The sequence below is a fragment of the Castor canadensis genome, chromosome 10 (genome assembly GCF_047511655.1).
Source record: "Castor canadensis chromosome 10, mCasCan1.hap1v2, whole genome shotgun sequence".
In the NCBI taxonomy this organism is placed as follows: domain Eukaryota; kingdom Metazoa; phylum Chordata; class Mammalia; order Rodentia; family Castoridae; genus Castor; species Castor canadensis.
This window is the reverse complement of record NC_133395.1, coordinates 55,464,684-55,481,532: the sequence shown is the minus strand read 5'-3', so window position 1 is coordinate 55,481,532 and position 16,849 is coordinate 55,464,684. Positions and strand designations below refer to the sequence as shown.

At 35.6% G+C, this 16,849-nt stretch overlaps 1 protein-coding gene across 2 annotated transcripts in view; it reads left to right on the top strand.

Annotated features, from left to right (window-relative positions):
* Positions 1-16,849, top strand: part of Vwa8 (von Willebrand factor A domain containing 8) — a 358,183-nt gene that overhangs the window by 243,053 nt on the left and 98,281 nt on the right. For both annotated transcript variants that reach the window (XM_074043312.1, XM_074043313.1), the window contains exons 30-35: positions 2,764-2,874; positions 3,737-3,801; positions 4,210-4,335; positions 5,467-5,576; positions 6,232-6,386; positions 9,417-9,612. In XM_074043312.1, coding sequence (XP_073899413.1) covers positions 2,764-2,874; positions 3,737-3,801; positions 4,210-4,335; positions 5,467-5,576; positions 6,232-6,386; positions 9,417-9,612 — 763 coding nt within the window. The remainder of the gene's footprint in view (positions 1-2,763; positions 2,875-3,736; positions 3,802-4,209; positions 4,336-5,466; positions 5,577-6,231; positions 6,387-9,416; positions 9,613-16,849) is intronic.

Genomic DNA, 16,849 nt, shown 5'->3' with positions numbered 1-16,849 from the left:
TTTAGTGAAAAGAGTACTATAGTCTGAAAAAGAACTCATAATGAGAAAGTATAAAAGAAATGCAGTGCTGTTACCTGTATTTGAAAAGCAAAGTGCTTTTAAGAGACAATATTTTAGACTATATCTAATCAAGAGGAATATATTATATAAATAAAAGGGAAACAAATCAGCTTTAACTTTAGTCTTGCCTAAGTAATTATTGTAAATTCCAAGTTTTTTTCCTGGTTTTGTTTTTATGGCTTTCTACCTTCACTTTCTACTAGAAGCCAAGTTCATCCACATTCAGATATAGCTTACTAAAGTTTCTGTTCAGCAAATTGGAATAAGGGTCTTACTTTATTGATTCCCAACAGACAACCACATGATATCTTGGTGAATTTTAATTTAGGAAATTAATCAACTTTGGGTGAGAATTGAAACTCCATCTCCCTTATCTTTCCCTATCCCCAGAGAGGTTATCTTAGCCAACTAATTCATAGGTTGGCCTAGTTAGGATGTCCAACCTGTTGATTCCATATGAACAACACAGCGCTGTGAAACTTAACAAATAGTCATAGTTCTAGTAGAATAAAAAACTAGTAGACTGCCATCAATTCTTCTTTCTTTCTCATTCTGTCTGAACTGAAAAGGAAGCTCAAATATTGTAGAGTATTGCCATGAATCAACCTTCCCTGGTCTTTCTAAAATAAAGTTTTGCTACAGACATACATTCTCCTGATTAGTTCTTCAAAAATTCCTTGCTAAAATAGAATCTTAAGTGAGGAAAGGAAAACTTTGCTGTGCCTAAAAATAAAGACCCTCCCCCTGCCATGAGATTATTTATTACATCTGCACAGCGTTTAGTTTCAGACTTGGGGACATGGAGGTCATCCAGAGGTTACTTTTCTCCCAGTCAAATGCAAACATAATAAAATCGCTCACTTGCTTTTCCTTCCTACCCCCTTAAAGCAGCACGAAAGTCCCAGTTACATGTACTCATGTGTGACGAAAAAGTCTATTTTTAAACTCAGACAGAATACATCATTAGTCATTTACAGAAGGAAACCATTAACATCTAAAAGGACAGAGCCACAGAACTCCTTCATGCTGCCAATTGCTTATAAAACTAATTCTAAATACAGCAATGGCTGGAAATATATATATGTTTTCTGTCACTTAAAACGATAGTTTTTCAGTTCACTTAGGCCAAGTTATGAGCATGTAAGTTTTAGAGCATAAAAACGAAGACAAATGGAAAACAGTACTAGCTTATTTTCCTGTTTAATCATGTCTGTTTATTTGCTTTTTCTTCCATTTGATCATTTTTAGGAGAAAACATTATTTTAGGACTTTGTTAATTCCATATTGCTTAAATGTTAAGAATTTATGTCAATGTTGTACATGTTCATAATCTGAGAAAAAATTTTCTCAAGAAAAAGTAATTTTAAAAGATTTAATCTAGAATGAAGTCTTTGTAAAACTAACTTATTTCCAGGTTTTCATTAAAAAAGCTCTAAGCTATCACTTCTATTTTCAAAACCTTCAAATGCCACTGAATAATACTTTTTATATTAGTTATTAATTTAAAAAATATTTCTGATATATACCATTAATAGTACATTCAAAATGATATGTTTTAGGGGTGATGTTTGTGGAAAAATTAAAAGTTTTGTTAACATGCTTAGAAAAAATTTTAATATAGCCAAGATTCAGAGTATATGTTGTAAAGTAAACCATGTGGTACAAATATTGCTTTAGCTCTTGAGCACTTCAATAAAATTATCTTGTAAGAGAAATTTGAAACCACACTAAAAAGTGCTAGATTTGCAGCTGAACCATTAATATTTTTATGTTTATTTTTATTTCTCTGACCAGATTATATAGCAGAGGGCAAGGACCATGACTCATTCATGGTTGTATTCTCTTTTGTGCTTACTAAGCTGCCCAACTGATACTATGTTTTATTGTTTTCTGTATTTTACAAAGTTTATATTGATGCTTTGAGTGCTTTGTGATTTTAATTTCTCCAAAGAAAGTTCTTGAAATGCATGTTTAAGGTTTGTTTCTTTCTGTGAAAATAAAAAGCTCCTAATGACTGAGAGATTGTTGCTTCATTGCACAATAATACTGAAGAAATCTCTTGTTTCTGTATTATTACAGCAACAGTAATGAAAGTTCTTCAAGCTTAGTGAATTACAAGATCATAAACTAAGTTCTTGGAGTCCTTCATACTTTTTTGCTAGCCCATATCAATCATAGACTCATTTTCTAAACTAAACTTAGACTTGTGGAAAGGATAAATAATACTTAACTTTTCATCATGTAAGAGAGTTTTCTACAGAGCATTCTCTTAAGTGTAATATTGGTAAGAGCAAATAAACTTTAAAAAATTACCAATCTTTACTTTGCAAGCATGAGGCCCTGAGTTTAGACCCCATTCCCAACCCCCCCAAAAAAATCAATCTTATTTTCTTCGTTAATGTGTAATAAAACAGAATCATGGATCAATCTGCTTCTATATAGAAGGGAATGATTTAAGATAAAAATCTTCAAATATAAGGCTATTTAAATATATAGCTAGAAATAACTTCAAAAACCAACCAAAACTTTAAGTTCTACATTAAGAAAAATCCCTAAGTGTCTTCATGATATGTTGTAAGTATTTCAATATTGTTGTCTTCCCTTTGATATATCACTATAACCTTCACTCCCAAGCTGCCTGGATACTGCTGCTTTCTTAAAAGGAACACATCTTGAACTTGATGCTGTTTTCTTTATTTCCAGAGTAATGTCATCCTTTTGTTAGACACCACTGGCCGAACCCTTCATCGTCTCATCTTACCTTTAGAAGAGGTGACCTCCAAGAAATCTTCCTGGTGGAACAAGGAAGAAGGAGTAAGGAGTACCACATTCGTTCAGCAAATTGCCAAGGATTTCCTGTAGCTTTTCTGTAGATTTTCTTACCATGCCTGTAATTTTCTTTCAGTGCCTTTAATTTTTTATACTATAATGCACAAGAAATGACACATTATAGCTATATAAAGATATATGTACAATTAAATCAATAGGTTCTTTTGGTATCTATCATACTGACCTGTAGATTGCCAGAACTGAACTAATAATAGAATATTATAAGCTATTTGATTATGATTTTCATAACAAATTCTTAATCATGCAGTCAACTTAACCTATTTTCCAATTATGAAATTATGCCCTGGATTTATATGTTAAAATCAGGAGTATGGCACCTGATTTCTCCTTCTAACTAAATATTTAAGCTTATTAAATAAACTAATAAATGAATACTGCAGTCCAGCTGGGAGAACTTATTCTGCCCTTCAGATATAAAACAAGGTCTGTCCAATGTTCAGCAAAATAACATACTTAGGTCTCAAAAGACTGAAAAAGAGGTTTTTTTTAAGTGTCATGAATGAATCCAGACCTAGGAAAACAAACAGTTTCCTATTTGTTTCTGTTATGATGTAACTTCCATGGTTAATCATCACATAGCATGTTTATTTCTAAGCAGTACTTGGCACTATTTTTAAATTTTTTATTCTAAAGAGGTTTTAGTACAGAGTTCTCAGTAAATTTTGAAACAGGTGAATCCATGTTACCTTAAGAGTCTTGGAATGGATATACAGCTTCTCTGAGCGTTAGGTATTTTACACATTGAAGAACTTTATTGACTGGAAGCAGTTAAAGAAACATGACTACATCTGACACATTTAATGTGAATATTTTGTTTTGGCTTTAGGAAACTTACAAAATGTGTAAAGAATTTTCGCACAAAAACTGGCTAGTATTCTACATGGAAAAAGGGTGAGCTCTTTGTTGTAGTTTTAAACTGGGATCCTTATTTTGTTCATTCTATTTTCTGTTTTAATTATACTTGTATAGTATAAAACTAATGCACCCAATTTATAAGTGGTTTAGTATAAAAGAAACTCTTCTGATAGTGTAGAACACTGGGAAACAGACATAAAAAAAGACAGTGCCTGTAATTCCATAGCACATATGGCATTTTCTATTATTTCTTCTCATGCATACCCTGATATTGTTTAGAATTTTATGTCTGTTTTCTCAGTTAGCATTTTTCTATGTTATTACTTAGGCTTAAAAGCATTCTTTTTAAGATTGCATAATGTATCATGAAATGATTATGCTATGTCTACTCAACCATTATCCTCACCTTTTCCTTCCAGATACACTTTTCTTTTTCTTTTACAGGAACAGCTTGACTGTACTGGATGCTTTAGAAGGGCGAACTCATACCATCTCACTTCCTATCAACCTCAAGACAGTTTTCCTGGTAGCAGAAGACAAGTGGCTTCTGGTGGAGAGCAAAACAAATCAGTGGGTGAATCTATTCCCTGTAGTATCTCATAGAATGCAGTGGTTCTACCTCATTTACCAATTATTCATCACTCTTCCTGGTCTGTCTTCCTTGTATCTGTCTTTTAACAATTTCCGTTTGGGGCAGCATCTGTATAGGTGAGAGGTACAAGAAGATGGGGGAAGGGAAAATTAAATGTCTTTTCTCAGAAAATGACATTGAAATTAACAGCAAAAGTGATTATTTTTACATATGACCCATTTTATTTGCATTTTTCTTATTAGCATGCTGAAAATTCACTGTATTCTTACCAAACTGGGGATGCTTCAAAACAGATTTTCATTTATCTTCTTTTCTGAGAGCCACAGTCTCCATCCTACAGCTATTGCCTTTTTGTAATTTCACAGAGTCCACACCTTAGAAGTTTCTTCTTTTCATCTTATATGCTCTTATTTGGTTATAGTTGTGGTTATGTTTGTGTTGCCTCCCTCGCATAGGATTATATGCTTCTTGATGAAAGGCAGTATGTGACACTTGACTTATAAAGAATGTGTGGTAAATTTCAAGTCCCCCTCTCTTACACACTCCATCCACAAGCTAAGTACACATTCTTCCTACCCTTCTGCTGACAAACAGCAGTGGCTCACTGCCACAACATCTGGCCATTTGTACATCCACATTTTAAAAATCTTAAAAGTAAAAAAAGCCAGGGGATTATGGTTCCTTAGGTGCTCCTTAGCTGGTCAGAATCAGAGGTTATGTTCCCACTTACTGCCTGATCCATGCCCCATTAGAGTTTTCCTTCCCTCCTTCCTTCCTTCCTTCCTTCCTTCCTTCCTTCCTTCCTTCCTTCCCTCTTTCTTTCCTTCCTTCCTTCCTTCCATTCTCTTTCAACACTCCTTTCTCTAACAGGACATGTTGGATTTTTGAATTGCATTTATCACTGCATTGTCATTCAACACTACTATTTACAATAGTGTTGAGAAGTTATTTACTAATCCATGATGAAATGATGAAACTGTAAATCATACTCAGACTATTTTTAGAAAGGCTTTAAGAGGAGAAAAACCTCTAATTTTTCTTGGTCTGCCCCGATGATTATCAGAAAAAAAAGGAAAACTTTACAAATTAGATGTCTTGCTTGTTTACAGGAAATACCTTTTAACTAAGACTGCACACATTGAATCTTCAGACAGTGGGGTTTGCCAGTTGTATGTGTTGAATGAAGAGCTGCCCAGCACTGGGTTTGGAGTTACACAAGGTAAATACTATGTTCTCTGTGTTTATGGCTGTGTGGGTGCATGCTTGTATACCTACTGTCCCCTACATCACTGAAGAACAATGACATCAGCCTAGGTGATGTTTAAGAAAAAACTACACTAACAGTAGAAAATTAGAATCTACCTCCTCTCGAATAATGATGTAGAGGCTCACCTCTTTAAACCCTGTCTGTGAAATTGTTTAACTGACAAATAATAATTTTTACTTACATGTGAGTTCCAAGTCTAAGTTAGGATAGCATCTTTTCTTTTTCCACACACCACTAGAATTTCTACTTAATTCATCACGGTTTGGAGAAGTGAATAGAACTCATGAAAAAACCTAAAACATGCCATTGCCAATGCTGGGTTAGGTCAGTTTCATGTCTTTTATGCAGGGAACTATTAATGGTAACACTTACTGTTAACAAAATTTTGATTCCATAAATACTTGGAGTCACTTTGGGAAGATGCTTGGATGGTAAAATCAGAGTTTTCTCAGACAAAAACTGGTGAATGTCATTTAAAGTGTTTTCTCTTTTTTTTAACCATGTTCTTTTTTGTTTAAACTGTTGACAATGAAATCTGGCAAAAGAAATTAATTCCTAGAGCATATTAGGGGCCTATCATATCTAATGTTTGTCTGGTACTTTTCAGAAATGAAGGTGAACATACCTCATAAAATTTCAAGTGATCAACTATCATCTGAAAATCTAAGTTCAGCTGTGGGACAAAAGATTGCCTCTCCCAACCGAATTCTCTCAGATGAGAACAGTTATGCTACCATAGTTGTTGGCTTCCCAGATCTCATAGTAAGCATCAGCCTTTAAAATTATTGCATAAGTGTTTGTTAGTCTCAGTCTGACCTAGAATCTGTAAGCCTGTTTGAAGGATAATTAAAATGTAATAATTTTCTGATTAACATTTTAAATCAAGCCTATATTTGAAATCAGTCACTAAAAAGATGTTCTATTTATATAGTCTCGTGACTCTTAAAAATTAGCATTTAAAGTGTGATGCAGTGATATAATTTTGTAAGGAGAGATGAATATTCTCCATACGTGGGAGTTCATGTGACACACTTAATGCTTAACATAGTAAAGGTGATTTCTTTTATCATGTCATTTGAATGTGTATTCATGGACTCTGTCAAGAGGAATAAAGTGAAACTAATAAAGTAGCTTATCTTACGGAATTTTTAAAAGCTAAATAGGGTGTCATTACTATAAATTACAATTTTCAACATTCATGAAGTTTCCATTGAGTTTTGCTCTGATTTAGCTTATCGCTGCAGCATGTCAATGTGAGTATTAAGAGTAGGGGCTCAACTTCCTTTCCTCTTCAAGGGGCCTTCCTCCCACTGTTACCCACTGGTATCTGCAAAATCGAGGATATTTATAATTGACTTTAGGTGAAACTAGGCACCATCTTCCACTGATGAAAATGTGGAGAAATTAAATAAAAAGTTCATTTCAGTACAAATTGGCATCTAATAATCTTAAAAGTAATTCCCTGTGTTACTGATGAAACATTTAATTTTAATAATTTCCTTTGTAGCTTTTACAAAGCTACAGTCACTTTAAATGATGATAGAATCATTTAAAGATAAAAACATGGGCTCTGCTTGATAATGCCCCAGTCCCATATGCCTCAAAATTTTAATGTAATTAATGAATGTTGAGTGCTTCAGGATATAAGACATTTGAAATACAAAAGTCAATGGATAATATGTGGCTTAGGACTTTGCCATATGCCTTCATAATTATCAAGTTTATATAACTCAAAGTAAAATGTGTTATTGGAACACATTGTCTATAGCAGCTTTGACAGAAAGAGATGGATTTACTATGCTTTCTACAATGCTTGATGCTATGGTTAAAAAAAATTTTGGAGCTTCTTTGTGAAGGTGGAACTTCCTAAAAAATTGATCTTACTGCTTATTCTAATTGAAGAAATTAGTATGGAAATACAGTGTTGTATAAAAAAAAAAGGATAGAAAGTAATAGTTGAGTGTAAAGTACTCTTTTTATTAGCCCTGAGGAAATCCTTTATAGCTTGTAAGCTTAGTGAACTTATTAACTTGAAATCTATATCCTTAATGGTTAGTATGAGACCTACCACACAGGAGATGTCCAATGAATATTTGTTAAGTGAAAGATTAGAGTCAGCTAGACAGCCTTTCAACATTTTATGATAGCAATCATATTTTAGAACCCAATGAAACAGTAAATCATTGTAGTATTCTAAGTTACTTTATACATAATAGTTAATTTTTATAATAATTCTACAGTGTTTTACAGATGAAAAAACAGAAGCAGAGGGAGTTCATGTCTCCCTAGGGCACAAGTATCATATACAAGGGACCTGGGACTTGAGTTCAAGTGTGACTAACTCTCCAACACATGTTCTCTCTACCATACCACACTACCTTTCTGCTTCTATGTGAAATTCTTTGTATTCTTCATAGAACTCTTTGTATTCTTCATGTCAATGTGAATTTTTGTATTCTTCACATCAATAAAGGGGTATGTCACCTCTTACTAACTTTTTATGCAGTTATCAGAGGCAACAAATTATAATAAACTTGTATAGTTTTCTTAACCTAATATCAAATAGCTTTTTTAAAATCCATAGCAAATATCATTCTTAATAGTGAACATTACTTTCCTTTTATTATAAAAAATAAGATAAGGTAAAAGACCTAGGGTGAGGGTGGGCTCTAGAACTTGTTCCACACTTAAAAATAAGACAAGGTATACAGGTATGGTAGTACACATCTGTAATCCCAGCACTCAGGAGGCTGAGGCAATAGTATCACAAATGTGAGACCAGTCTCAGGTATGCAGTGAGGTCCAAGCCAGCTGGGCATGGTGATGCATGCCTGTATGCCAGTGCTAAGGAAGCTAAGGCAGTAGGATCATGAGTTCTAGGCCAGACTGGGCTATGAGCTACATAAAGAGACCCTGTCTCAAAAAACCCCAATATAGCTCAGACATTTCTATGGAAGTGCCAGAGAAAACAATAACCAAGACATTCCTGAAGAAGTTACTTTATCTACCAACTTTCAATGCTACTTATAAAACTATAGTAACTAAAGCCTTTGGTCTTGGCCTACAGTATTAAAATACACAATATAACTGAATGCAGTGTCCAGAAACACATGCATGCATATATGGAACTGTATTTTATGGCAATGTTACAAATCTGTGGACAAAGGTTAATGGAGTTTGGACAATAAGCTGTCCATATGAGGAAAGGGTAAATGTAGGTCCCTATTCACACCATTCACAGAAAATAAATTCCTTATTAGTTAAATGTAGAAGATAACACCTTAAAACTTTGAGAGAAAACAGGAAAAATACAGCTTATCATCTTGGGAAGGGCAAATATATATGGAAAATTTTTAAGTAAAGCAAAGAAAAAAATAACACAAAATTCCAAAAAAGTTAAGTCTAGAGGAGACAGAGCCATGTGACTGGAAAGGGAAACTCCAAATGTTTCAGAAATCCTGGCTATAGTTCTCCTTTGTGAAACATTAGCTGCATAGGTGGTGGTAATACTACTTTTATACTAACTATACTGCTTTATATTCTCTCTTTTAATTGCAATTTATTTCAGAATTAAAAAAATGTACCCATATATTTCACCCTTGTCTAGAAATTAAAATTATTGATAAAGAGTCATCTCCTGCACTAAATTCAAAAGGGTTGAGGAATAATTTGATTTTTTTATACCTATGAAACATAAGTTTACCACTGGTATCTGTTTAAAAGTTGTGTTGAATGTAGTATATTGTGCTTGGTACCTTAATCTCTCTTTTTTCTCTCTTTTTTTTTTTTCAGTCACCCAGTGAAGTTTATTCTTGGAAGAGGCCATCATCTTTGAATAAACCCAATGTCACTGATGTAGCATTCTATGGAATGAAGAAGAAAACTGGAACTCCAAGACAGAGCAATTGTGTGACTCTTATAGATACTAATCAGGTAGTCAGGATTTTGCCCCCAGGAGAAGTCCCTCTAAAAGATATCTACCCAAAAGGTAAGAGTTTACCAACTCCTAATTTGCCAAGGTGGTTAAGGGTACCTTGTTTTTTTTTTTCTAACTTGAATCTTTTTTTTTTTTAAAGCATATAACAAGGGGGTGAGGAGAAGAGGGGAGAAATGACCCAATCATTGTATGCACATATGAATAAAATAAAAAATTAAAAATAAATAAATAAATAAAAAATAAAGCATGTAACAGTTGTAGAGGGGGTTGCATTGTGATATTTATATATGTGCTTACAACATATCTTAGTTATATTTATCCCCTCCATTATTCTTCCTCCTCCCCCTTCTTAGAACAATTTCAACAGGTTTCATTCTTCTATTTTCATATATGCATGCAAAATACATCCGCCACATTCACCCTCATTCACCCTTACCCACTCCCTGACAAGTCTGTTTTAAAGGGTAGCTTGCTTTTGATAGGGGATATTTAGTTTATTGTCATCATTTTATGTTTACAAATATGGATCATTCTGACAGGTTAGAATTGGCAAAAAAAAAAAAAGACCTATGTGTATTTAGGAAGCTCTCACTCATCTCCATGCGGTGGAAGCTCATTGGCCCTGCTGTCAGAGCTCATCTTCATTCACAGTGAAGTCTGTACCAGTGACTTTACCTAGAACATGTTTTTGAAGAGTCTTTAAAAATGATGAAACTCAGAAACTCCTGAGACTGACGCCAAGGACTTAGGATGCAGCTCTGACTCACTCATCAGTGTTCCTCAGGATGACTCATGTTTATTACTACATAATGTATCCAAGTGCAGTGCTAATCACGTCTCGTATAAATTTACTTAATCTTCAAAACCCATCCTACTTGCTCTTTGATTTATATATGAGGAAATTCTGATACAATGAGATAAAATAATTAGCTCAAGATCACCCACCAGTAGCTAGAGCCCAGTTTTGTGCTCAACTCTTCTAGGCCTAAGTCTAGAGCTATTGACCACACTGGTGTTCATTATAACCAGTAAATGGATTTGAACATTGAGATACTGACTTATTATTATTTGCATCATAGTAGTAGGACTATGTAATCCTGTGTTTACATTCATTTTATTAGTATGACCTTCACAAATATAATGCTAAATGTATAATAATAACCTATTACTGTGTTTGAAAAGTCCTGGTTAAATTATGATGTTTAGAATTTGTTCCTTCCAAACTGAAACTTGTGAATAATAAATCAACATTTCCTTAAAATGTCTTTCATGATAGGAGAGGCAGATGGAGACGTGGTCAATTATATACCAGGGTAATAAGTGCTATGGTAGAAATATCCATAAGGAATACATAAATTCTCCAGTCTGTGGTCCAGACTGGTGATAATGAGGTGACACTTGAAAGATTTGATTGACTCCCATCAAATAAAGGAATTGTTTCAGGAAAAAAGATCACATGAGAAAGGTACAAGAGCTTGGCAGAGCTTTCCAGGAATTACACTGTGTTCTACACCACAGCTAGTGCTTTTTCATCCATCCAGAAACATAGGGCACATCTTAAACCCGTTCTCCGGAATTCCAAGATGGCGGCTAGAGGTAGGAAGCAGAAAGCGAGCCTCCTATAGTGAAATCTTGGAGAGACGCTGGAGACACACTTTGCAGGCATAATCACTGAGAAAAGGCATAACGTTGACCCCTCCACATCTCAAGCCGGTGCAGAGAATCTCCACTTCACGTTAAACGGAGAACCGAGGAGGCCCCCGGGGCCGCCAGTGGCCAGCGCCCATACAGCTTGGGAAGACGCGGACCAGGTGAGCTTCGCGGTACCGCGGTTCCCCCACAGACAAGCCTGGGCCAGAGCAGCATAGCCCCCTGGACAGACTGACCTCCACCCGGAAAAAAAAAAAAAAGAGAAACTGAGTAATAAGCAGTAAGAACAGTTAAGACACATTGGAAAGAGGGTGGGGCGCCCTGAGCGCTGAAGATTGGGGAAAGGGAATCCTTCCTGGGACTGTAAATAAACAAGCCGGGCGGGCCAGAGAGCCTCTGGTGGAGTGGGGCGCGCACCCAGCAACCAGGAGAAGGGAAGCTTGTGAGAGGAGGGAAGACCCACTTCCCACGTGAACTGTAAACAAACATGGCGGCTGGCAGGAGCAGCAGCACCGCCCAGTAAGCAGGAGCACGAAAGCTTCTGAAAGTGGCAGTGGGAGGAAAACTTCAGAGGAGAGGGGGGAAGACCCACCTCCCACATGAACTGGAAATAAACACGCAGGCCTGACAATGCGGGTGCAGTGTCACCTTTCCCAGTGCTTGGAAAGGGGAAATCCTGTAGCAGAGAATCCCGCACAGTAGAACTCTGAGCAAACAAAGCCTGTGGGACCAGGTGAGTGCTAAGCTCACCCCAGAGACCTGCATAAATAACGCCGCCAGCTACAGGCTGAGAGCAGCAGGCAGGCTAGCCACAGTTGCAGATACCACTCTCAGAACTGCCTCCAGATGCTTTTTTTTCTTTTTCTCCCTACCTTTGATGAGAGAACAACCGAATTACACCTGCAAGCCGAAAAACTTACTGAAACTGTATTGCATTTGAACTTGGGACACTTGGTGGGGCTTTTTTTCTTTTTTTTTTCTTGTGTGTGTGTGTGTGTGTAGTTTTGTTCTATTTTATGCATCCCCTTTGATGAGACAACTACAGAACAACATCTGAGGCACCAATTCCAGGACTGGAGATTGAGACGGACATCCAAATTATTAAGACTGAAACTGCATTGCATATAAACTTGGAAGTTTTTTGGTTTTTTTTTTTTAATTTTCTATTTTCCATTTTATTTTAATTCATTTTTATATATAGATATTACTTTCATTTACTTATTTTTTATTTTTTTATCTTTGATTTTCAATCCTCTCTCTGTCTCTCTATTGTCTGTTCAGCTTACTGTCGATTAGTACACTAACACTCCCTGTTTATACCTTTGAAACTCTCTTGTCTGATACCTTGTTCTGCTTTTTCCCTCTTGTCTGTATATTTGTTTTCCCCTTTTCTTTAACTTCTTGCTTTCCATCTCAGCTCACTCTTCCATTCTCAATATTACCATTGTTATTATTACAAGCTAGAAAATACTTAATTACACACAGTACAGGGACATTAACAACACCAAGGACAATGACAGGAAGACAGAAAAAACAGGGAAACCAGTTTCCCCACAGCAAAAAATTAGTACAGGAACCAGAGGGGAATGAAGAGAACAGAAACTCAGATCCAGACTCCAACAAAATGAAGATAAACTATGCCAAAGGACCCAATGAAGCCCACAAGAATAATTTAGAAGAAGACATACTACAAGTACTCAATGAGAATTTTATAGAGATGATACTGGATAGGGTCAACCAAAATGTACAGGAGACACTCAAGAAATTCCAAGACAATAAAAATAGAGAATTTGAAAAAGCAAAAGAAGAAATAAAGGAAACCATAGAAGCACTGTATAAACACCAAAGGGAAAGAGAGAACACAATGAATAAATGGATAAATGAACTCAGGACAAAAATAGACAACAATAAAGAAGAAAACTGCCAGGAAATGGAAAACCTCAGAAAAAAGAATGAAACAGAACTGCAAAACAAAATGGAAGGCCAATCCAGCAGAATAGAACAAACAGAAGACAGAATCTCAGAACTTGAAGATGAAATGGTAATTAAAGGAAAAACCGAAGAACTATTAATTAAACAACTCAAGACCTGTGAAAAGAAAATGCAAGAACTCACTGACACCATCAAAAGACCAAACTTGAGAATCATGGGCATCGAAGAAGGAGAAGAGGTGCAAGCGAAGGGAATGCGTAATATATTCAACAAAATAATAACGGAAAATTTCCCAAATCTAGAGAGAGATATTCCCATACAAATGCAAGAGGCCTCCAGGACACCAAACAGACCAGATCAAAATAGAACTACTCCACGACATATCATCATTAAAACAACAAGTTCAGAAACTAAGGAAAGAATATTGAAGGCTGTAAGAGAGAAAAAACAAGTAACATACAAAGGTAAACCCATCAAAATCACAGCAGACTTCTCAACAGAAACATTAAAAGCAAGAAGAGCGTGGGGTGAGATCTTCCGGGCACTGAATGAAAATAACTTCAACCCCAGGATACTCTACCCAGCAAAGCTATCATTCAAAATAGATGGAGCAATAAAAGTCTTCCATGATAAGCAGAAACTAAAACAATATGTGACCACAAAGCCACCATTACAAAAGATTCTGCAAGGGATCCTGCACACAGAAAATGACACTCAACTTAACCATGAAAAGGCAGGCAGCACCAAACCACAGGATAAGAAAAAGCAAGACAGTAGAGAGTAACATCAAGCTAGGTAGACACAATCAAACCTTCAAACAACTAAGATAACTAAATGGCAGGAATCACCACATACCTATCAGTACTAACGCTTAAAGTTAATGGACTTAATTCACCCATCAAAAGACACCGTTTGACAAAATGGATCAAAAAAGAAGATCCAACAATTTGTTGCTTACAGGAGACTCATCTCACCGACAGAAATAAGCATATGCTTAGGATGAAAGGCTGGAAGAAGATTTACCAAGCCAATGGCCCCCGAAAACAAGCAGGAGTAGCAATACTTATCTCTGACAAAGTAGACTTCAAACCTACATTGATCAAATGAGATAAAGAAGGACATTCCATACTAATAAAAGGGGAAATAGACCAAAAGGAAATAATAATCATCAATCTGTATGCCCCCAATGTCAACGCACCCAATTTCATCAAACATACCCTGAAAGACCTAAAAGCATATATAAACGCTAACACAGTGGTTGTGGGAGACTTTAACACTCCATTATCATCAATAGATAGGTCATCCAAACAAAAACTCAATAAAGAAATCCAAGATCTAAAATATGCAATAGATCAAGTGGACCTAGTAGATGTCTACAGAACATTTCATCCAACCTCTACACAATATACATTCTTCTCAGCAGCCCATGGAACCTTCTCCAAAATAGATCATATCCTAGGGCACAAAGCAAGCCTCAGCAAATATAAGAAAATAGAAATAATACCGTGCGTACTATCTGACCACAATGCAGTAAAAGTAGAACTCAACAACAAAAGTAAAGACAAAAAACATGCAAACAGCTGGAAACTAAATAACTCATTACTTAATGAAGAATGGATCATCGATGCAATAAAAGAGGAAATTAAAAAGTTCCTGGAAGTCAATGAAAATGAAAACACAACCTACCGGAACCTATGGGACACAGCTAAGGCAGTCCTGAGAGGAAAGTTTATAGCCATGAGTGCATATATTAAAAAGATTGAAAGATCCCAAATCAATGACCTAATGATACATCTCAAACTCCTAGAAAAACAAGAACAAGCAAATCCCAAAACAAATAGAAGGAGAGAAATAATAAAAATAAGAGCTGAAATCAACGAAATAGAAACCAAAAAAAACATACAAAGAATTAATGAAACAAAAAGTTGGTTCTTTGAAAAAATAAACAAGATCGATAGACCCCTGGCAAACCTGACTAAAATGAGGAGAGAAAAAACCCAAATTAGTAGAATCAGGAATGCAACAGGGGAGATAACAACAAACACCATGGAAGTCCAGGAAATCATCAGAGACTACTTTGAGAACCTATATTCAAATAAATTTGAAAATCTAAAAGAAATGGACAGATTTCTAGATACATATGATCATCCAAAACTGAACCAAGAGGAAATTAATCACCTGAATAGACCTATAACACAAAATGAAATTGAAGCAGCAATCAAGAGTCTCCCCAAAAAGAAATGTCCAGGACCTGATGGATTCTCTGCTGAATTCTATCAGACCTTTAAAGAAGAACTGATACCAACCCTCCTTAAACTGTTCCATGAAATAGAAAGGGAAGGAAAACTGCCTAACACATTTTATGAAGCCACTATTACACTTATCCCAAAACCAGGCAAAGACACCTCCAAAAAGGAGAACTATAGGCCAATCTCCTTAATGAACATTGATGCAAAAATCCTCAACAAAATAATGGCAAACTGAATTCAGCAACACATCAAAAAGATTATTCACCACGACCAGGTAGGCTTCATCCCAGGGATGCAGGGGTGGTTCAACATACGAAAATCAATAAACGTAATAAACCACATTAACAGAAGCAAAGACAAAAACCACTTGATCATCTCAATAGATGCAGAAAAAGCCTTTGATAAGATCCAACATCATTTCATGATAAAAGCTCTAAGAAAACTAGGAATAGAAGGAAAGTTCCTCAACATTATAAAAGCTATATATGACAAACCTACAGCCAGCATTATACTTAACGGAGAAAAATTAAAACCATTCCCTCTAAAATCAGGAACCAGACAAGGATGCCCACTATCTCCACTCCTATTCAAGATAGTACTGGAATTCCTAGCCAGAGCAATTAGGCAAGAAGAAGGAATAAAAGGAATACAAATAGGTAAAGAAACTGTCAAAATATCCCTATTTGCAGACAACATGATCCTATACCTTAAAGACCCAAAAAACTCTACTCAGAAGCTTCTAGACATCATCAATAGCTATAGCAAGGAAGCAGGATATAAAATCAACATAGAAAAATCATTAGCATTTCTATACACCAAGAATGAGCAAAGTGAAAAAGAATGCATGAAAACAATTCCATTTACAATAGCCTCAAACAAAATCAAATACCTAGGTGTAAACCTAACAAAAGATGTGAAAGACCTCTACAAGGAAAACTATACACTTCTGAAGAAAGAGATTGAGGAAGACTATAGAAAGTGGAGAGATCTCCCATGCTCATGGATTGGTAGAATCAACATAGTAAAAATGTCGATACTCCCCAAAGTAATCTACATGTTTAATGCAATTCCCATCAAAATTCCAATGACATTCATTAAAGAGATTGAAAAATCTTCTGTGAAATTTATATGGAAACACAAGAGGCCACGAATAGCCAAGGCAATACTCAGTCAAAAGAACAATGCAGGAGGTATCACAATACCTGACTTCAAACTATATTACAAAGCAATAACAATAAAAACAGCATGGTACTGGCACAAAAACAGACATGAAGACCAGTGGAACAGAATAGAGGATCCAGATATGAAGCCACACAACTATGAGCAACTTATCTTTGACAACGGAGCTAAAAATATACGATGGAGAAATAGCAGCCTCTTCAACAAAAACTGCTGGGAAAACTGGTTAGCAGTCTGCAAAAAACTGAAACTAGATCCATGTATATCACCCTATACCA